Source organism: Pseudophryne corroboree, chromosome 1 (genome assembly GCF_028390025.1).
Source record: "Pseudophryne corroboree isolate aPseCor3 chromosome 1, aPseCor3.hap2, whole genome shotgun sequence".
In the NCBI taxonomy this organism is placed as follows: Eukaryota; Metazoa; Chordata; class Amphibia; order Anura; family Myobatrachidae; genus Pseudophryne; species Pseudophryne corroboree.
In genome coordinates, this window is record NC_086444.1 from 735,759,952 (window position 1) to 735,783,843 (window position 23,892).

The 23,892-nt window shown below is 46.8% G+C and overlaps 1 protein-coding gene across 2 annotated transcripts in view; it reads right to left on the minus strand.

Moving 5' to 3' along the window:
* Window positions 1–23,892, minus strand: part of CIST1 (colon, intestine and stomach enriched 1) — a 243,166-nt gene that overhangs the window by 88,725 nt on the left and 130,549 nt on the right. For both annotated transcript variants that reach the window (XM_063916190.1, XM_063916183.1), the window contains exon 2: window positions 12,600–12,668. In XM_063916190.1, the coding sequence (XP_063772260.1) occupies window positions 12,600–12,668 (69 nt within the window). The remainder of the gene's footprint in view (window positions 1–12,599; window positions 12,669–23,892) is intronic.

Consider the following 23,892-nt stretch of genomic DNA (forward strand, 5'->3'; position numbering starts at 1 on the left):
TGGTCTAGTTGTGAGTGTGGCGCTACCCTGATATTCCCAGCGCCACTCACAACTAGACCAAGCTAAGGATCTAAGAGAATACAACATGAAGCTATTGTGCAGGCACTGCTGCTACCTGTGGTGCACCCGTTACTTCTGCTTGTGGCCCGACCTCAGTGGTTGATGGCTGAAAAATAACCACTGAGGTTGGGCTACAAGCCCATGACACGCCCAGTAAACACACAAGAAAAGCAACCACCCAAGTTCAGCCACCCGCTCCTAGGCTGCTCACCCTTCCACACAGCACTTACCACTAGCGCTAACCTCCCGCCCGCAGCACAGCGTACAGCAGCCGCAGAGCCGTCTTCACTCTCTGCCCAGCCCCCGTGGGAAGCCGCTGCATCTAACCAGGAGGGGGCACCGCCAGAGAACTGGCAGTGGTAAGGCTCCACCTCCGCACTTTACAGGAAGGAAGCGCCGTCAATTTACAACCAGGAATTGGCTGCAGCTAATTTTTGAAAAGTGAGTCCCCGTCCTCCGATCTGGGTAAAATACTTGATATAGCGCATATTTGCAAACACTGAGACATAATGCCCCTTACACATATGCCCCACATTAATAAAATGCACATCACAGACATAATGGTCCTGTCTCTGTAACACCAACAATTAACCAACAATGTAGCCAGTCTCTGTAACACCAACAATTGCAACCCCCATACCCTCCACACCACTCACCCGGCTGGAGGTATTAAACCCATGTAGGTTGAGAAGGAGTCTGGGACCTGGGAGAGCCGGGGAGGTAGCAGCAGCGACGGAAGACATGTGCGGATAGCGGCCTCACACACCGTCGGCTCTGCAACACCTCCTTCATGTGCTCCACCATGAACATTTTCCACCCTCCGCTGCTGGCTCACTTCCGCCGCTACCAGCATGGGAAGGGGTAGTGGGTAACATGCGGGAGAGGGGAGCGGGATGTAATCGCAGGACGTGTGGCGGGCGGCATGTAATCGCGGGCGGGTAATCACAGGAGGGTGGGCGGCATGTAATCCTGGGCGGCCAGGTAATCACGGGCGGGCGGCATGTAATTGCGGATGGCCGGGTAATCACGGGCGGGGCGGCGGCATGTAATCGCGGGCGGCCGGGTAATCACGGGCGGCGCGGGCGGCATGTAATCGCTGGAGAGAGGGAGGTTAACATGCGGGACTCGGAGGGTGCTGTCATGGTGTTGGGTGGGAATATGCAGGGTATCATCGCGGAGGGGGAGAGGAAGGTGCAGCATCCCTGCTCAGCTGTGAAGCTCAGCTGAGCTAGGGGAATAAACTAAGCACTCTTTCATCGGCAGCGTGCAGCGCCGCCCTCCAGTGGCCAGCGCTCATAGGCAGCTGCCTAAAGCTGCCTAGTGGTGGCGCCGGCCGTGTGTGTGTGTGTGTGTAAATCTGGCTCTGATACTAGCCAGTGTCTCCCCAGCCATTGATCTCACTGCATCTCACTGATATACATCCAACAGCAGCTACCCAGCTGTCCCCCACTCTTTGGATATTCGGGATCCGGTCAAGATGCCGCCGGACGGAATCCCGGCGGTCGAAATACCGACGCCGGAATCCCGACCGCCACAATCCCGACATATTCTCCCTCCGTGGGTGTCCACGACACCCATAGAGGGAGAATATAATAGTGTGCCGAGCGTAGCGATGCACCGTGCCCGCAGCGTGGCGAGCGAAGCGAGCCCGCAAGGGGCTGCGTTCCGCTCGCCACCCCTGTCGGGATTGTGTGGTCGGGATTCCGGTGTCGGTATTTCGACCGCCGGGATTCCGACCACCGGCATTTAGTACTGATCCCGGATATTCTTCTACACCAGTGTTTACCACAGGAACAGCAAATAGTGGCCCTCATTCCGAGTCGATCGCTAGCTGTTTTCGTTCGCAGCGCGGCGATTAGGTAAAAAAGCGGCATTTCTGCGCATGCGTACGGGCCGCAGTACGCACGCGCGAAGTACTTTCAAACAAAACTATGCAGTTTTACACAAGGTCTAGAGGCGGTTTTCAGTCGCACTCCTGATCGGTGAGTGATTGACAGGAAAGGGGTGTTTCTGGGAGGTAACTGTGCGTTTTCCGGGAGTGTGCTAAAAAAAAACTCAGGCATGCCTGGGGAAATGGGGGAGTGGCTGGCTGAACGCAGGGCGTGTTTGTGACGTCAAAGCAGGAACTAAACTGACTGAGGTGATCGCAAGGTAGGAGTAGGTTTGGAGCTACTCAAAAATGGCATGAAAAATTTTTCAAGCAGTTCTGCTAATCTTTCGGTCGCACTTCTGCTAAGCTAAGATACACTCCCAGAGAGTGGCGGCTTAGCGTTTGCATTGCTGCTAAAAGCAGCTGGCGAGCTATCAACTCGGAATGAGGGCCATAGGCTCATAACAGCAAGGCAGACCTAAAGGCCCCCGATGTCTGGGTCAGAGAAGCGGTAATATTCAACATGTTGAATTTTCCTGATTTGCTGAACCCAACCAAAAAATGATCAGGATTGGGATATTGGGGTATTTTAACATGTACAATTTTATTGATTCTCTGAAGGATCACCAATCATGGATGACCAGATAGGTAGACCAGTACGATCAGGAAATTGGGGACACGGTTGCCTGATATATGGGACCCTCAAGTGCAGGTACTCTGAGCTCCCTTATTACCCTCATTTATCCTCACTCCTTCAGTACTGTGATATATTGCGTTTTCACTCACCGTGCTACACTCGATTTTCGCTCATCTATTCAAGATGAGCTATTAGCATGGCGAGCATTAATGTATTCTGACCGGTCAGCGCTGCAGTTTACATCTCTGCAGCGCTGATGAACGGAGATTAGCCCTGGTGACTTTAGCTATTGCGCATGCGCCCTAGTAATATTTCTGTTGCATGCGTGGTATCCACTTGCGGGTACCGTTTCGGGGATGTATTTAGGAGCCCCTCACAAGGCATTGCTGTGGTGACCCAGGAGCCGCGGAGGATTGAGGGAGCCAAGCCGGAAGCCTCGGCGGAATCCCAAGGCATTGCACGGTGAGCTTTATTTTAAACATGACAGCAGCCAGCAAGGTAAAAATAGTGCTGCGAGTGCTAAAACATTTATTAAAAAGATTGGTGGTCATTCAGAGTTGTTCGCTCGTAGCCGATTTTCGCAACGCAGCGATTAGGTGGAAAATGTGCATGCGCATGGTACGCAGCGCGCATGCGCTTAGTTATTTAACACAAAACTTAGTAGATTTGCTGTTGCTCGAGCGGCGCTTTTCAGTCGCTCTTCTGATCGGTGAGTGATTGACAGGAAAGGGGTGTTTCTGGGCGGCAACTCAGTGTTTTCCGGGAGTGTGCTAAAAAACGCAGGCGTGTCAGGGAAAAACGCAGGAGTGGCTGGAGAAATGGGGGAGTGGCTGGCCAAACGCAGGGCGTGTTTGTGACGTCAAACCAGGAACTAAATGGACTGAGGTGATCGCAATCTAGGAGTAGGTCTGGAGCTACTCAGAAACTGCAGGAAAATATTTAATAGCAATTCTGCTATCCTTTCGTTCGCAATTCAGCTAAGCTAAGATACACTCCCAGAGGGCTGCGGCCTAGCGTGTGCAATGCTGCTAAAAGCAGCTAGCGAGCGAACAACTCGGAATGACCACCATTGTTAGATAAGTATTCAATACCTGTATACCTTCTGTGAGAAGGTGTAAAAAAATAAATAAATAATGAAAATCAGTGCAGGGGGATAATAAGATGCCCTAATTATCCTTATAAATGAAAATTAGGCGCAAAAATTGCTTGATAGATAAGGCCAATAGATTGGTGGCTATACATGGTGAAGTCTGTAACTACCGATGTAGCCATGCTCATCTTTGCTGCAATGCAATATGCTGCAACACGGCTTGTTGCATGGCGTGACAGCAGGGGTGCAGTGGGTGGGTACGGCATACCCTAAAGAATTTAGCCGTGGGTATGCTGTACCCACGCTGACGGGCCGCTGCTAGATCCCTCCGTTGCTACTGCTCACCGCCGCTGCATGAGGGAAGGAGAGCGCATCTCCTGATCCTCAGTGTCTTCAATTTGGTGCTGGCCCTTGAGCTAATCAGAAATGGCCACCGGACCGCGAGCTTTGATTGGCTCACGGATTGGCACTGAATTGAAGGTAGAGACCTACACCACCGCCGGAGACTGAGGGGCAGGAGAGGCGCAGGCTGCGCTCTCCTCCCCTCACACACAGTACAGCACAGCAGCAGCGGTGAGCAGCAGGGGAAGGGGGGCATGTGTACCTGGCACTGAGGGCATATCTGGCACTGCGGGGACATGTGTATCTGGCACTGGGGGCATATCGGGCACTGTGGGCATATCTGGCACTGCGGGACATGTGTATCTGGCACTGGGGGCATTTCTGTATCTGGCACTGGGGACATATCTGGCACTGGGGGGACATGTGTATCTGGCACTGGGGACATTTCTGTATCTGGCACTGGGGGCATATCTGGCACTGGGAGCATATCTGCCACTGGGGGGGGGGGGGGGGGCATGTGTATCTTGCACTGGGGACATTTCTGTATCTGGCACCGGGGGGCAATGTGTATCTGACACAGTGGGGGCATTTGTGTATCTGGCACTGGGGGACATGTGTATCTGGCACTGGGGACATTTCTGTGTCTGGCACTGGAGGCATATCTGGCACTGGGAGCATATCTGCCACTGGGGGGACATGTGTATCTGGCACTGGGGAGATTTCTGTATCTGGCACTTGGGGGCAATGTACAGTATAGCTGACACAGTGGGGGCATTTGTGTATCTGGCACTGTGAGGCAATGTATATCTGGCACTCTAAGGGCATTTGTGTATCTGGCACTGTGGGGCAATGTGTATCTGGCACTGTGATGCAATGTATATCTGGCACTCTGGGGGCATTTGTGTATCTGGCACTGTGGGGCAATGTATATCTAGCACTCTGGTGGCAATGTGTATCTGGCACTGTGGGGCAACAGGGCCGGTTCTAAGATTTGTGGCGCCCCGGGCAAAATATGGGGGCGTGGCTTCAATTGGGGGCGTGGTCACAACGCTGCAAGAAAATAAATAATTAAAATAAAAAGAATACTTACCATCCCCGTTCCTGATCCAGACCCCCTCCGCCGGCGGCACCGCTCTTCTCCCCTCTCTCTTCTCTACGATCTATGGGAGAGACGTTATTACATCTCTCCCATAGAACAGCATAGACACTAGAGGTCAATTATGACCCCTAGTGTCTGTGCCACTATGCTGTGCGGTGCGCGATGACGTCATCGCGCATCGCACAGCAAAGGTCCTCTACACGAAGTAAACTAGACCATAGCGTCTAGTTTCCCTTCATGGAGAGGACCTTTGCCGTGCGGTGCGCGATGACGTCATCGCGCACCGCACAACTAAGGTCCTCTCAATGAAGGGAAACTAGACGCTACGCGTCTGGTTCCCTTCAAAGCGGGGGGGGGGGGGGGGCACAGCAGGGCACTGCGGAGGCACAGTGGCGGATCTTGCCCTGGTGCGGCGCCCTCCGGATGGCGCCGGCGCCCTCCGGAAGGCGGCGCCCCGGGCAAAAGTATTGCTTGCCCGTGGCAAGAACCGCCACTGGGGGCAATGTGTATCTGGCACTGTGGGGGCAATGTGTATCTGGCACTGTGGGGGCAATGTGTATCTGGCACTGTGGGGGCAATGTGTATCTGGCACTGTGGGGGCATTTGTGAATCTGGCCCTGTGGGGCAATGTTTATCTGGCACTGTGAGGCAATATGTATCTGGCACTGTGGGGCAATGTATATCTGGCACTGTGGGACAATGTATATCTGGCACTGTGGGGCAACGTGCATCTGGCACTATTGGGGTCATATGTGTATCTGACCCTCCCCCCATATGTGTATCACGCCCCCATTTTCATTGCCCATGTGGCATTTGGCCACACCCATTTTTTGCCACGCACGCCTAAGGTGTGCGCACACAGTGCCTATAAGACATTTTTTCTACTTGCACCACTGCGTTCCAGGCTCCCGGCGATCGCTCCATTGATTCCTAAGGAATTAGTGGAGCGATCACAAGCTGCAAATAGTCACATCGTTGCAAGCCATGCAGCATGCCATAATGTAACATGCTGCATCGCATGGCTACATCTGCATATCATCCATGCAAAGCTATTCCTACTGTGAGCTGTGGTGAGAACCTGATCTAGAACAATGGGCCTAATTCAGACCTGATCGCTGTGCTGCAAATTACGCTGTCCTGCGATCAGATAGTCGCCGCTTAGGAGGAGTGAAAACTCGCACTGTGCAAATGTGCAATTGCATGTGTACGCTGTGTGAAAATTCCCCTCAGTCAGCGGACAGCTGCAAAACTGTTCGCATCTCGCTCACCATCAAATGTTTTTCCCATTCTGTACAGTGTGTGAAGTCTGCACGTAGCTCAATCCAGTGCGAAGGAATCAGGCTGATCGGGTTCGCAGTCAGTTGATATCGTCACACACCCGCCCTCTTGGGAACACCTGTGTTCTTCCTGACACTACCATAAAATGGTCAGTTACCACCAACAAACGTCCTCTTCCTGTCAATCACCTTACAAACGGCTGTGCGATCGAAATTTTCGCACCATACTGTCACTGTTTGGCGACATGCCTGCGCATTGCAGTGCATACCCATGCGCAGTAGTTTGATAATCACCCGCTGTGCGAAAACACACAGCACCAATCAGGTCTGAATCTGGCCCAATAACAGGGGAAGTTGCCTCAGTGCTTATCCACTCATACAGTCAGAAGTAGAGGAAGGTTATACCCAGACAAATCACAGTGACTGTGGGAGAAGCATACATTTAGTATGTACAGGTATGACAATGACACTCTGAACTGGACCCCCTTAATTTGTACTACAAAGGGTATGCATTGCAGGCAACTGTCAGACTGGATAAGACATGAGAAAGGTCCCCTAATGTTCACCTTACTGAGCTTCGATTACTGCCCATCCTGTTGGTGCTGGGGATGTTGACGCTCCCTTCTGCTGTTGCCCGTGGGACCAGTGGGCGGGCGGGACCCTTGGACTTACTTATAATGGAGGAAGGAGTGAGAAGGCTGATGGAGTTCTGATTGGCTGGTGCAGAGCGGGAAGAGGAGAAGGCAGAGTTACCATCCAGTGTGTGTGCTCTGCGGTAACAGCGCAGAGAGTGATGCTGCGCTGAGGTGATGCTGAGGAGACTGCAGGGAGTAAAGCTGCCACTGAGGAGTTCCCTGAGGAGATTGGGGATGGTGTGAGGCACTGGTATCTATAATGGGTGCAGTGTGTGCGGTGCACACGGGCCCCTGAATCCAGAGGGGGCCCACACTGCACACACTGCACCCATTTCTTCTGTACTTACCTTTCCGGCGTACATCTGTGACTGGGTGTGGGCCCCCTCCTCTCCTGTAGCTGTCACTGCCGTTGCTAGTGCACTGAGCGCTAGAGACTCTGGCACAGTGCCAGAGTCTACAATGCATGTGCAGGACTCCGTAAAAATGGTGCAGCGGCCATTTTTCTGAGTCTCAGCACTGACAGCAGCGGACAGCGGCGGCGCCGGCTACAGGAGAGGAGGGGGCCCACACACAGAGTCTGCACACGGGTCCCCTCCTCTCTAGAAACGCCGCTGGTGTGAGGGGAGAGACCGCGCTGTGACAGGAAGCTGCTGACAGAGGGGAGGACACAAGTGAGCCAAATGGTCAAGTATCACAAGTCCCAGAACACCTCAACATAAACTAGGTACCGCACAGCTATTCAGACAGACAGAAGTCAGGGCCAGCCTGACAGAACTATTTTTAGTCAGCGTGCTACGCAGTACCAGACTGCCTTAGTTAGAGACTGATCCTGTGTCATATAAAAAAGGCTGCTAAGCCACTTCTACTTTTTATACTGAGCAGCTAAAGAGAAAGAAAGAGACTTGAAAGGGCTACTACACCTGTTCACTCAGCATTAGTCTGTGAGTACACTGACCTACACACAACTTCAGAAGGGTAAGATCTGCTGAGACATTATTACCTCATACTGGAAGGAGGTTACACTGAATGCAGGTATTTGTTCCATCATCAGTATAAAGAGAGAAACTGACAGCTGTTCACAATGTGTGTTGAAAATAGAGAGAGAGAGAGTAACTGCATCTGAACCCTAAGAATGGGGAGTTAATCCAGTATAAATCCCCCTGCCCACACAGCCGCAAGGGAACTTGGTCACCTCAGTCAAGGGTAGTTCACCCCTTGCCCCTCACATCCGTGTAAGTCAGAGTATGGACATCAAGTGATAAAAAGCCGTTGACAAGTCACCAGCATTAGACGTCAACGTGTCACAGCCCTAATTTCTGCTGTTAGAGACACTATTATGTTCCACCTAGGGCTACAGCTACACCACTCTGCACCCCACAGTGAATAACTGAGATATATGTATATGCAGGGTATTACTGGGAGACTCTGCCGAGTTAAATGCTTATTCACAATTTAAGGAACTGTACCGTGAACCTACTCTGCCTACACTGCTCCTATTGGCCAGTATTGTTCTTCACTGCTTGTCCTTTGCTATTTACGGCTACAGAACTGTTCTGCTGCTCATAGCATATCTGCCTAAATTCTGCGAGACAGAACTGTGGAACTGCATACTATTCTCTACAGATAGAGTTGACCATGGGGGTCATTCCAAGTTAAACGCTAGCTGCTTTCGGTCGCAGCGCGGCGATCAGGTTAAAATTCTGCATTTTTGCGCATGCGTATGGGCCGCAGTGCGCACGCGCGAAGTACTTTCACACAAAACTATTCAGTTTTACATAAGGTCTAGCGGCGCTTTTCAGTCGCACTGCTGATCGTTGAGTGATTGACAGGAAAGGGGTGTTTCTGGGGGGTAACTGGCCATTTTCCGGGAGTGTGCTAAAAAACGCAGGCGTGTCAGGTAAAAACGCATGCGTGCCTGGGGAAACGGGGGAGTGGCTGGCCGAACGCAGGGAGTGTTGGTGACGTCAAAGCAGGAACCAAACTGTCTGCAGTGATCGCAAGGTAGGAGTAGGTCTGGGTCTGGAGCTACTCAGAAACTGCAGGAAAAGATTTTTGAGCAGTTCTGCTAACCTTTCGTTCGCACTTCTGCTAAGCTAAGATACACTCCCAGAGGGCGGCGGCCTAGCTTGTGCATTGCTGCTAAAAGCAGCTAGCGAACGATCAACTCGGAATAAGGGCCTATGTTAACTGCATGCCATTAACTGCTATTGCAACTGAGCTGTGCTACTCTTATAATCTTCTGATTTCACTGCATGACTGATTCAGCTTACTGTTGGAATTGCCTTATCTTGTCTTCACACTGAGGGAATATACTGAACTGCTTAATGGCTCCGCTTGCTTAATGAATTTACTAAGGAACTACCCTATATAACTCAGTGCCATCATCTCCCAATAGCAACCCTAAATGGCTGTCTAGCTGAACTCCAGGAGTGGATGAGTGCTAGTTGGCTCCGACTGAACCCGGATAAAACAGAGGTCCTTATGATAGGACCGCAACATCAAAGGAAAAGACTGCAGCATAGCCAACCAACTGGACTTACACTCGGGGATTCAGAATTACAAACCACTGATCGTGTGCGGAATCTTGGCGTTGTCCTGGATGGTGGCTTGACACTTAAACATCAGATATCAGCCACAATCAAATCCTCATTTTTTCACCTGAGGAACATAGCCAGAATCAATTCCCTCAGATGATCTGCCAAAAGTCATCCACGCATTTGTATCATCTCGATTAGACTACTGTAATGCCCTCTCTACCTTCGTCTCCCAGCAAAAGAATTGTACCGCTTACAGCTGGTGCAAAACACAGCTGCCAGGCTGTTAACCGACCAGCCCCGTTCTAGCCACATAACACCCATCCTCTACTCCCTTCACTGGCTGCCTGTAAGATGGCGAATCATCTTCAAGATTGGCTTACTGAGTTTCAAAGCACTACATGACCAGGGCCCATGGTACCTGAAGCAGCTACTGACCCCATATTGCCCCATCGATTACTGCGATCTGTAGACGAAGGATTTTTTAGCAGTACCTAGAATCTCCCGTAATTCATCTGGGGGTCGAGCTTTTAGTCATGCGGCTCCGACTCTATGGAACTCACTTCCCCGCACAGTGCGAGAGGCCCCAACTATAGAATCCTTCAAAAGTAGACTCAAGACTTTCCTTTTTACTCAAGCATTCCCATAATTGTCCCTTTTAGTATTTCCATGCTTCTGTCTTTTATGAAAATCTGTTCTGTACTTCATTATTTTCTGTACTATATGATAAAGCTAAATATTTATCTTATATAAAACCCTTTATGAGGTCTAAGAACACTGTACGCTATTTACGTATGGAGTACCGTGAGGGTACGCACGTTGCGTAACAATCGCTTAGCCGTGGTCGAGACGCTCAAGCGTCACGTTCGCTCACGGCCAAGAGATCACAGGCAGGCACGCTATTGGCTGCCGACTAACGTAATGATTCGCTATAGCGTAGCGGACGCTCGGGACCACGAGGAGATCACCAGCGGCGCAGACGCTCACAATGTTAAACCTTTATATCTAAACCATAAACAACGTATTATGCAGCAAAACCTTAGAGTAATGATAGAGTGTAGATGCAACCTTGTGTAGCCTGATTATCTTAAAAGCTGTTCGAGCATCACTGACGCTCTGAAAATACTTAACACTATAAGAAATACACAGATACCTGGGCTTAGGGTCCAACGCCTTATATATATATTATGAATGTTATACTTGCAAAAGAATTAATACAATACAAGTCATACACTACAATATAACATAGACTAACTAACCAGATAACTACACAGGAAATACAATACAATTACGTTTTAAGGGAAAATAAGAGAGAAAGAGGAGAAGAGAGAGAGAGAGAGAGAGAGAGATATGGAGAGATATGGAGAGATATGGCTCAGAATAACAAGAAAGACAATATGATTGCGGAGAAAAACTTACGCACAAAGGGGAACGATCGCATGCGCCTCTGGACATCCAGCTCCCGATTATCAGCAATGAGAACCGTTGAAGAGTGAGCTGGATGTGATCGGCTTGTCTATTTATGACCCACACACAATACAATTCAATGGTCCCTACAATCTCATTGTTCATTGGACACAGGAATTCCTCCTCGCATTATAACAAAAGGTCATAGGTTGATTCATACAGGTGGGCTGTGACAATTTCCAACTGCTCAGGTGGGTGGGAAACTAGGTTTCCCGCCGCATGGATAAGTAAGTGCAAATAATAGTAAATGGACATAACTTCTTATGTCCATAACTATTCGCACGAGCGATTAATCCGCTCCAAACCAACACCGGAATATTGCTAATTAAATACTCTTCCGATGGATACTAAACACCACTGTATAATCCCTGTCTGACCCCTTGTATCAGACAAAGAGGGATCTCTCCGTCCATGAACATGCTACATTAACTAAACTTTCAGAATCTATCAAAGGGACCATGATCTATAAAATACATTATAAAGTGAAAATATGTAACGAAAGAGTCGCCCGCTAGACGCATACAATCTCTACCGTAAATGCGCATACCGTGCGCCTGCGGGTGCACGCGACTGCGTGTATGCGCACGCACGGGAGAGCGTACGCACGCGCAGAGCGGACATGTATGAGGTGCAAATATGGCAGTGTGCATAGTGATATTTTTCTGACTTTGACATATATTATGCTATGTATCTGTTAAGCCCCTTGAATCCTATTGGAGAAAGAGCGTTATATAAACAAAATTATTATTATTATTATTATTATTATTATTATTATCTCTGTACAGAATCTACTTCAAAGAAACAGAGGCCTTTTTCCCCTCGGTTGTAGACTTTATTTTAAAGGAGTATTTCCATATATAAGGGTCCCATAGGACAGGACCTTAGGAAAGATTAGCACCACCTGGTGGACACCAGGTTAATACGCTGGATTATATATATAGTCTGCCGGCTTACTTGAATCTAGTGTGTCACTATTCCACATTATGGTGTATTTTGAGTTGTCATTTGCTACTGTGTGTCAGATCTTATTTTGTTATATTATATTGTGTGTTGCACCTTGCTAACTAACAAAGTTAAACCTACAGGGGTGACCAGTCATTGTTTCAGACAAATAAACAAATTGTCACCGTCCTAATGTGTGTTATTTATTGGGGGTTCTCTGGGGGTCCTGATCCTTCTGCCTGAGGCCTGTAGGTGAGATCTGGGAGAAGCCAATATCATCGGGGATCAGGTACGGCCGACATCCGCACCGACACTTCACTACCACCTACTTACCTTACCTTGGTAGTATCACATGAGAGTGAAAGTATTTTTAATTTTAGACAGATATGTTGTTTTGTTTGCCCAACAACCTTATATTTGCACCTCTGTATGTTAGATAGTATTTATGTAATTCAATATATATGACCTTATTTACAGCTCTGCAGAAAATGTTGGCAGTATGATAAATACTCAGATTATCCCAATTGGAATCATTGATGCTACATTAGTTAATATCCTTTAGCCAGAAATGTAAATATCAGTTTTGCAGATACCTGCATCTGGTGTCTGACACTACCCGTATCATGTGCAAGACTCTGCTAATTACCTGTTGCTGCTGAGTTACTGGCAGGATGTGCTGTTGATAATGTTGTTGGCGTAGTATTGTTCTCTGCACCTGTAAAAGACAAACCAATAATTAAAATGTAACTCATTTATTAATCATCTGTGGAACTGGGGATACATATGTTATAGCCAGACTATTGTATCTTCCCCACTGATCGCCCTGTGATACTTCCCAGAACTGGCTCCCCGGTAGTCTTAACAAAATGCAAACTTCTATCACTAACTGACTCTGCCCATTCAAATACTACACCACAGACCTGAATGAAGGGAATATATATGATTTGCCGGTGAACAAGATGCCTCGCTGTCAATATCCTGACAGCGGCATCCCCACCGCCAGAATTCCGGCAGCAGGGCGAGCACTAAGAGTCACCGTAAGGGCTCAGTGGTTCGTTGCGCTTGCCACAGGATCTATTCCCACTCTATGGGTCTTGTGGACACCCACATGTAGGAATGGCCGTGTAGCGCCAGGATTATGGCTGTCGGGATTTCGACGTTGGTACCCTGAACATCGGGATCCTGGCAGCCGACATGTTAACCGCAACCAGAATGAAGGCATTGAGGCACTTTAGACAGGCGTCTAAAATTAAAAGCATAAAGTAGTGTTATTTCCTAGAGTTGAATAGGTGATAAATATTAAAGAGGCTATCAAGTAAATCCCATCAAAAAATACCCGCTGCGGGGGATACTTGAGTGTTTCCCCAGCTCAGCTGCCTCCTGGGAGACTTACCAACTCTTCTGGGTGGTCGGGAGCACCACCCGATTTTCAGGAGCCTCCCAGCCATTAGGTAAGTATGAGTTACAGCTCTGTATACATCCAAATACACTGGTGCAAAAGTAAAAGAAAAGTGAACATCATCGGCTTAAAGTAATAGCCTCCGAGTTCCGGAGGTGCAGGACGCTTGTGCGAGTCTGTCTGTTTCTCTAAAGCAGCAATCATTTGCAAGGCAAAAACAGGTTAGTTTTGCCTTGTAAATGATTGCTGCTTTAAAAAAACACCCAGACTTGCACAAAGCACGCATTGCTGCATGTGTGCACTGTTGTCCCTGTGCACACAGATCCGATCCATCCTGCATGTCTATGTGAGAGTGATAGACATATAGGAAAAATCAACAGACCAACAGGGATAGATGGAAACAATAGGGCAGATGTATTAACCTGGAGAAGGCATAAGTGATAAACCAGTGATAATTGCAAGGTGATAAACACACCAGCCAATCAGCTCCCATATGTAAATTAACAGGAGCTGATTGGCTGGTGCATTATCACCTTGCATTTAACACTGCTTTATCACTGGTTTATCACTTCTTTATGCCTTCTACAGGTTAATACATCGACCCCAGAGTACGTAGTACACAGGCTGGCTGCCAACTTTTAGTCCTGGTGGAATGTCCACCCTAGTAACCCAGTGGTGTGCTACCAGAAGGGCATGGCCAAGTCACATATGAAGCGTGCCTAGTACTAGACCACACTCCAACTCTATTACTGTTTACTCTCCCTGGAAATGCAGAATAAATACATGCAGACATACACCACAACTAACACTGTTCAAATATCCCAGTTTAATCAAATACCTGTCTCGGCTACCTGACTGAAAACAGTCATATGGCTGTGTCCCTCAGCTTATTCTGGTTCAGAGGACAGAGGTTGCCATTAGTAGCAGCAGACCAGGATAGGGCCTATGTTGGGGTGGACTTCAGTTTGCCAGCGGCCGGGCTCCCAATGACCAGCATACTGGCACCAGAATCCCGACCGCTGGCATACCGACATCTTTTCTCCCTCTTGAGGGTCCACGACCCCCCTGGAGGGAGAATAGATAGCATGGGGCGCATAACGCGCCACCGTGCCCGCAGCATGGCGAGCGCAGCAAGCCCGCAAGGGGCTCATTTGTATTTGCCCAGTTGTCGGTATGCTGGCGGACGGGATTCCGGCACCAGTATGCTGGCCGCCGGGAGACCGACCGCCTGCATAACTACTACACCCCTGTGTTGCAATCTCCTCATTGATACTCAGCCATGTACAGTAACTAGCCCTTAATTTAATGAAGGTTGTATTATGTGACACAAACTAACAGCAGCAGCCTTAGGGCCCGATTCAGACCTGATTGCTGCTGTACGGTTTCGCACAGCAGGCGATCAGCGATAGACTGCATGAGCACCACAATTTGCACGCGCGTCGCCAAACAACAACAGACATCGCCGAACAGAGACAGGCTGGTGTGAAAATGTCAATCGCACAGCCATTCGCAAGCTGATTGACAGGAGGAAGCCGTTCGTGGGTGGTAACTGACAGTTTTCTGGGAGTGTCAGGGAAAACGCAGGTGTGTCTTCGCAGTTCATACCTTATTCGGTTAATAACACTTTTTTGGATTGTTCTTTCTGATACAAATGTATCTATTGAAGGTGCTTAAAACTGATTTACTCTTGTTACAGAGATTCTTCTAGAGATTGGTGTAATAAAGTTGTACCTTGTGCTATTTTGCCATACGCACGTCTGACTGATACATTTTTAGAATATTTCTTGGACTCTACAGCCTGCTAATTATAGCTTATACTCTATCAGCTGTATTAATGTTCTGTTAACATCATTTTCTTGGATAGTCTCTTGTCTGACATAAATGTATCTCCTCAAGGTACATAAAATTGATCCATTTCTGTTACAGAGACACATTTAGAGATTGGTAAAACAAAACTTTACCTTATGCAATTTTGCCACACATGTCAGATCAATGGATATATTTTTTATATAGTTTTGGAGAGCTTGTTAACCAAAGCTTATTTTACAATAGCAATATTAATGTTCTGCTTGGATTATACATCTGTGACTTATATTTAATTAATTTACAACACTGATAATATGCCGCATGAATATACTGTTTGCCGAACCTGACTGCTGCCCTAATTAGTGTTCCAGGTACACAGAACACAATTAATTTGTGCAATTTGCGCCAATATCAAAAAAACAATATATTATATTATGTATATATTTTTTTTTCTGTGTGGAACACTAAGTGTATTTAATATACATATATACATACCCGCAATATTTTCGCAGAATAGCCTCTCTCTTCAGACATTGGGGGTAATTCTGAGTTGATCGCAGCAGGAATTTTGTTAGCAGTTGGGCAAAACCATGTGCACTGCAGGGGGGCAGATATAACATGTGCAGAGAGAGTTAGATTTGGGTGGGGGGGGGGGTTCAATCTGCAATCTAAATTGCAGTGTAAAAATAAATCAGCCAGTATTTACCCTGCACAGAAACAAAATAACCCACCCAAATCTAACTCTCTATGCAAATGTTATATCTGCCTCCCGTGCAGTGCACATGGTTTTGCCCAACTGCTAACAAATTTGCTGATGCGATCAACTCAGAATTAGGCCCGTTAGCTTAATTAAGTATTTGTACTGTTACATTTATTCTTTACATGATCACTATTGCTATGAGTGGCATGAATAATTATGTATCTATTATTTGTTTAAATATCCTTGTACTGTCAACTATAGTTTTTTTAACTAGTGTCATTATTTTTTAAATCAAAAAATAAAAGTTATGTTTTAATAATTAACAAAATTTCACAATAAAAGAGTGCACCAAAAAGAAAGCCTTTCTTGAATGAGCTTCTTTAATAGCTCACTCAATCTAGATAAAAACGCAGGCGTTCCCAAGCGTTTTCAGGGAGGGTGTGTGACGTCAGCTCTGGACCCTATCACCCTGTTCTCATCACACTGTAGAAGTAAGTCCTGGGCTGCGCACAGACTTCACACAGAGGTAAAAACATTTGATGGTGAGTGAGGTGCCAACGGATTTGCAGCTGTCCACTGACTGAGACACATTTGTAGCTCGGCGTACACATGCGATCGCACACTTGCACGGTGAATATACACTCCCCTTGGGCGACAACTATCTGATCGCAGGACAGCAAAATTAGCAGTCCAGCGATCAGGTCTGAATTAGGCCCTTAGTACAAAATGATCATGGAATGCCTCTGTCCTCATGACTTGCAGAGACAGTAGCTCACCTTTTCAATCAGCCAATGTATAATCACATGTGTGGAACGCTGTCTTAACCACTTCACTGACGATTTTGTTCCCCAAAAACCACTCAGAAATTGTTGGGTTTTTTTAATGAGTGAATTAGGTGAAGAACATGAATTTAACCCTATCCAAAATGATTTTAGTTAAAAATATATATATATTTGTTTTTATTTATTTTTTTACATTTTTCCCAAACATCGAACGGAACATCGTGACCATCGGAAAAGATTGCGACCATCGCGGCTTTCATTTTGAAAGCCGGGACAGCCTCCGGGTACACAGGTTTTTTTTTTTTGGTTTTTTTTTTTGGGGGGGGGGGGTTTAATTTACACTCCCCAGCACCTGCTATTGTCTGCAGCCGCCGGAGAGGGGGGGGGGTGGGGGTCCTGTGGTGCTGACCGATCGACAGTGATCAGCAGCACGGCAATCAGTAGGGGAGAGTACAGGGAGGCAGAGGGACCTTCTGGTACCTCTGACAGCCGCTGCTAACACTGTTTATCTGACTGGTCGCATCCTGTGCGACCAGGTCAGATAAAGCACTTGCAGGCATGGTCGCATCTGATACAACCATGCCAGGCAAGTGGTTAAAAAGTGCACAGTATTAATTCATACCCATTCAGAATCAATTCCTGACCATCTCCTAGATCATTTCACAACCTAAAGCACAATCATACTATACCATATCTCTGCATTTTGGAGAGTGTGAACAGAAATAAGAGCTGATTGCTGACTCCGGCCTGATTGCAGGTTGATAGCAGGTCAGGACCCCTTGATGAAGTCAGCATAGACGAAACGTGCTGGGTATTTCCTATTGTCCTCCTGCATTACAGATAAGCTACCTCCAGATTCCTTTTTATGTTGTTGCTGCTACTTCTGTTACTTTTTATAAATTTCATTTTTTTTTTTTTTAGAATTTTTACATTTTTATGTGCATATATACATCTTTTGAAATATCTACATGTAAAATTTTGTCCTCCCATTTTTATATATCCAACTTTTATTGAAATAAAATGTTATAATTTTACTTGGGCTATCTGATCCCCTTTTTAACCTATTTTCTATTACCTTAATATTTTCTTGCTATAGACCTGACACAACCAGTCGCTGATACCGCTATTCACCTGTTTACTGTACAAGCTATAATCTGACCCTCTGTATGACCTTAGGAAGACAGGTGGATCTGCCTGGAAATGAGCATGATGGGAAGAATAACTAGCACTTTAATACCACCTTTTCATTAACGTTTCATGTTTCTCTAAAATACTGTTTGATTTATCGTTATTTTACATTATGGGCGGGATGCATCAAGGGGGTCGTGGAAGTGCAGTTGCGTGCATGAATGGGTCCTGCGGCATTGGACGCAGGCCGGCATCAGACTATCATTGATTGACAGTCTGATGCCATTTCGGGGGCGAGGAGCGGGTTGGCTCCTTTTGGACAAATGGGTGTGTTTCGCCGCCGTTTAGGGGATGGAAAGATGTCAGGGATCTCTGTCTTAGGATGGAGATTTCCTGGCCTCTGCAAAGGGTGGCTTGTGTGGCACCATGGGTGCTGTAAGCCAACGATGGTGGGTTCTTGATCTGATGCTGCATCCTAGTACGCATGTTGAATCATTACTGCTGCAGAAAGCGTCTGCATGTAACAGATGCCTCCTGCTGCATCCACATACAGTGCTATCATTGCTGCTTCCTTGGATGCTAATCCAACCGCACCTGAATGACCTTCAAAGCTGTAAAATGTAACCAGACGTCCAAAAATGCATCTTCCAGAGGTTTGGCCTCTTACGCACTAAGCCCCAGAATGCAATACATTCCGGAGCTTGGATGCAGTGAGCAACGCCTATGGGCCTCTTTCGCATTTTCCCACCAAGAAGGATCTCTCCCAGCACCCTATGTGGTGGATCCTTACCAGCACCCCCGTCACTAGACACATGCGCAGATGGGCTCCCGGGTCATAAACCCAGAAGTCCACACTAGAGATGAGCGGGTTCGGTTTCTCTGAATCCGAACCCGCCCGAACTTCATGTTTTTTTTCACGGGTCCGAGCGACTCGGATATTCCCGCCTTGCTCGGTTAACCCGAGCGCGCCCGAACGTCATCATGACGCTGTCGGATTCTCGCGAGGCTCGGATTCTATCGCGAGGCTCGGATTCTATATAAGGAGCCGCGCGTCGCCGCCATTTTCACACGTGCATTGAGATTGATAGGGAGAGGACGTGGCTGGCGTCCTCTCCGTTTAGAATTAGAATAGATTAGAGAGACACTTGATTTACTAATTTTGGGGAGCATTAGGAGTACTCAGTAGTGTACAGTGCAGAGTTTTGCTGATAGTGACCAGTGACCACCACTTTTATTTATAATCCGTTCTCTGCCTGAAAAAAGCGATACACAGCACACAGTGACTCAGTCACATACCATATCTGTGTGCACTGCTCAGGCTCAGGCCAGTGTGCTGCATCATCTATTATCTATATATAATATTATATATATCTGTCTGACTGCTCAGCTCACACAGCTTATAATTGTGGGGGAGACTGGGGAGCACTACTGCAGTGCCAGTTATAGGTTATAGCAGGAGCCAGGAGTACATAATATTATATTAAAATTAAACAGTGCACACTTTTGCTGCAGGAGTGCCACTGCCAGTGTGACTAGTGACCAGTGACCTGACCACCAGTATATAATATTAGTAGTATACTATCTCTTTATCAACCAGTCTATATTAGCAGCAGACACAGTACAGTGCGGTAGTTCACGGCTGTGGCTACCTCTGTGTCGGCACTCGGCAGCCCGTCCATAATTGTATATACCACCTAACCGTGGTTTTTTTTTCTTTCTTTATACATACATACTAGTTACGAGTATACTATCTCTTTATCAACCAGTCTATATATTAGCAGCAGACACAGTACAGTGCGGTAGTTCACGGCTGTGGCTACCTCTGTGTCGGCACTCGGCAGCCCGTCCATAATTGTATATACCACCTAACCGTGGTTTTTTTTTCTTTCTTTATACATACATACTAGTTACGAGTATACTATCTCTTTATCAACCAGTCTATATATTAGCAGCAGACACAGTACAGTGCGGTAGTTCACGGCTGTGGCTACCTCTGTGTCGGCACTCGGCAGCCCGTCCATAATTGTATATACCACCTAACCGTGGTTTTTTTTTCTTTCTTTATACATACATACTAGTTACGAGTATACTATCTCTTTATCAACCAGTCTATATATTAGCAGCAGACACAGTACAGTGCGGTAGTCCACGGCTGTGGCTACCTCTGTGTCGGCACTCGGCAGCCCGTCCATAATTGTATATACCACCTAACCGTGGTTTTTTTTTCTTTCTTTATACATACATACTAGTTACGAGTATACTATCTCTTTATCAACCAGTCTATATATTAGCAGCAGACACAGTACAGTGCGGTAGTTCACGGCTGTGGCTACCTCTGTGTCGGCACTCGGCAGCCCGTCCATAATTGTATATACCACCTAACCGTGGTTTTTTTTTCTTTCTTTATACATACATACTAGTTACGAGTATACTATCTCTTTATCAACCAGTCTATATATTAGCAGCAGACACAGTACAGTGCGGTAGTTCACGGCTGTGGCTACCTCTGTGTCGGCACTCGGCAGCCCGTCCATAATTGTATACTAGTATCCAATCCATCCATCTCCATTGTTTACCTGAGGTGCCTTTTAGTTGTGCCTATTAAAATATGGAGAACAAAAATGTTGAGGTTCCAAAATTAGGGAAAGATCAAGATCCACTTCCACCTCGTGCTGAAGCTGCTGCCACTAGTCATGGCCGAGACGATGAAATGCCAGCAACGTCGTCTGCCAAGGCCGATGCCCAATGTCATAGTACAGAGCATGTCAAATCCAAAACACCAAATATCAGTAAAAAGCCTCTTTTTTTCTTTGCGTCATGTGCTGTTTGGGGAGGGTTTTTTGGAAGGGACATCCTGCGTGACACTGCAGTGCCACTCCTAGATGGGCCCGGTGTTTGTGTCGGCCACTAGGGTCGCTAATCTTACTCACACAGCTACCTCATTGCGCCTCTTTTTTTCTTTGCGTCATGTGCTGATTGGGGAGGGTTTTTTGGAAGGGACATCCTGCGTGACACTGCAGTGCCACTCCTAGATGGGCCAGGTGTTTGTGTCGGCCACTAGTGTCGCTTAGCTTAGTCATCCAGCGACCTTGGTGCAAATTTTAGGACTAAAAATAATATTGTGAGGTGTGAGGTATTCAGAATAGACTGAAAATGAGTGGAAATTATGGTTTTTGAGGTTAATAATAATATGGGATCAAAATGACCCCCAAATTCTATGATTTAAGCTGTTTTTTAGTGTTTTTTTAAAAAAACACCCGAATCCAAAACACACCCGAATCCGACAAAAAAAATTCGGTGAGGTTTTGCCAAAACGCGGTCGAACCCAAAACACGGCCGCGGAACCGAACCCAAAACCAAAACCCGAAAAATTTCAGGCGCTCATCTCTAGTCCACACGCCACAAAGGACAGCTCTTACTGCAAGAGTTGTCCTTTGCTTAAATGTGCATGCATACAGCGTTAGTAAACATTGATATGCATGCGGTGAGTGGCAGAATGCATTGCATCCCGCCCTATATCTGTAAGTAATCATTAAAGTGATTTTTGGGCATTTGAGTGTTTTTATTAAAACGTTTTTATTACAAACTCTCATTTTTGCCTGTGGGAACAACATTACTGAAGGTGCATTCAAGCCTCTAATGCTGTGTACACACTGGCCGATATGTGGGCCGATCAGGTGAACTGCTGGTATATTGTGCTAACTCTAGTGCATTTACTTACAGTGATTGGCTGCATTGGAAAACTCAATGCAATCACTCCTGACCATACAATTTTTTTTATATTCCTCTCTGGTAGAAGCCCGGAGAGGAGAAGCAGCTGGGCACATATAATGGGGTGGGGCCGGGCATCTACATCATTAGGCGACTTGCCTCATTTTAGCCTCGCCCCCTCCGTATGGTCCCGCAATTTCAGCGGGAGGGGTACCCATTCTTCCGGGTGTCGGGTGACTATCCAAAACATCAGAAGTCTGGCGCATCTTCTGGGAGAGTAGGTAAATATTCTCCTGACTAGAAGCACAAATACTAGTTGGTACAGAGTTTTTGAAACCAAGGAGTTTCATTCTACTCCCAGAGAAACAATAGTCTTAGCATATATTGTGATAAAAGAGGGTAAAGGGCATTTTTGCCCATAGTGGGGAAGAGACCTATTTTTTATGGAACCATATAGCTGGGAAGCTGTAGGAACTGCACATAAATTGATAAATCATCCTGAGGCAGACTTTCCATTTCCTTTCTCTTTCCATCTTTTTGTGCATACATTGTAGTCTAGAACGTTTGCATGAGAATATAGTGTTAACGCATATTTTTCTACAACTGGAAAAACCTGTTTTTAGAGACTGTTTGTTCCCACTTGAATATAATTTCATGCTTACTGTACAGCTACATTTGCAATCAAGCAGAATTTCAAGGTCCACTTGCTTACAGTGAAAAGGTGTGGCAGGGTGTCTAATGCGATAGCAGGTATAATCCAATTAATGCAATTACTAGTGGGCTTTAGGATACACGTGGCAGTTCTATGCATTCCTGTGGCTGTGTCTCAAGCCACTGTACAGTATAATGACTGTCTATCACATCACAATTACAAGAAATACAGTATATATGAATGAGCAGTATGAACTTGAAGTGAAGCACTGCAAGCCATGGTACTACAGTACCCCATATGAAATGTGTAATATTTATAATATTTCATTTAATCAGCATAGCAACCATTGTGGAGCTCAGTATCCCATTATTATTTCAATACATCAATTATACAGGGATATCATAAAAGTGGAGGGAGCAAACATACAATTATTTTTTCTATAAGCATTGGAAATGTAAAAGTGGTGTTTTTTTTATTTGTACAGAATAAGGTGTTCATTTACCACCCCTTAAATATAATTTACCTTCCTATTCGGCTTCTTCCTATAAGGTAGTAGTCTACACTATGTAGCAGAATATTGGGGGTCATTCCGAGTTGTTCGCTCTTTGCCGATTTTCGCTATACTGCGATTAGTCGCTTACTGTGCATGTGCAAGGTTTGCAGAGCGCATGCACTTCGTTATTTTACACAAAAGTTAGGTATTTTACTTACTCACGGCATAACAAAGCTTTTTCATCGCTGTGCTGATCGGAGTGTGATTGACAGGAAGTGGGTGTTTCTGGGCGGAAACTGGCCGTTTTATGGGAGTGTGCGGAAAAACGCAGGCGTACGAGTTGCAAAACGCAGGAGTGGCTGGAGAAACAGGGGAGTGGTTGGGCAAACGCTGGGTGTGTTTGTGACGTCAAACCAGGAACGAAAAGGACTGAGCTGGTCGCAATGGCTGAGTAAGTCTGGAGCTACTCAGAAACTGCTAAGAAATTTCTATTCGCAATTCTGCTAATCTTTCGTTCGCACTTCTGCTATGCTAAGATACACGCCCAGAGGGCGGCGGCCCAGCGTGTGCAATGCTGCTAAAAGCAGCTAGCGCGCAAACAACTCGGAATCACCCCCATTATTCCCCCTCTTCTATGTAGTAGCACATTCCCATATGTACCTCAAATTATCTACATTCTCAAAATCATGTCATGTCCACACCTCCCACGAAATGGGGTTGCAGTGTATAACATTAAGGATATGGGGGACTATGTACTAAGCCTTGGGGAAAGATAAAGTGGCCGGAGATAAAGTACCAGCCAATCAGCTCCTAACTGTCATGTTACAGGCTGTGTTTGAAAAATGACAGGAGCTGGTTGGCTGGTACCAGTGCCGTAACTAAGTGTGTGCGAAGGGGGCTTCGCACACAGCGCAGTTAGGCTGTAGGCGCACCATCCGCTCCACACTAATTTCTCCTCACCAGCTACAGCACTGCCCGCTGTAGTGTAATGTAATATTAGTAGCGCTGTGCCCGGCGGCAGCGCTGCTAATATACATTACATTAGTCACAGCAGGCAGCGGCGCAGCTCTCTCCCCACACTCAGTCCCCCTCTGCTCGGTCCGCCCCCCTCCTCCTGCTCTAGCACTGTGCAAACACTGCCGGGTACTGGAGATGACTCATCTCATAGACGGCTGCTGCTGGCTTCACAGGAGTGAAGTCTCACTCCTCCTCTCCGTCCCTGTGCAGACTCTTATCATGTAGGTATTATTTACTGTCCATTATGTGTT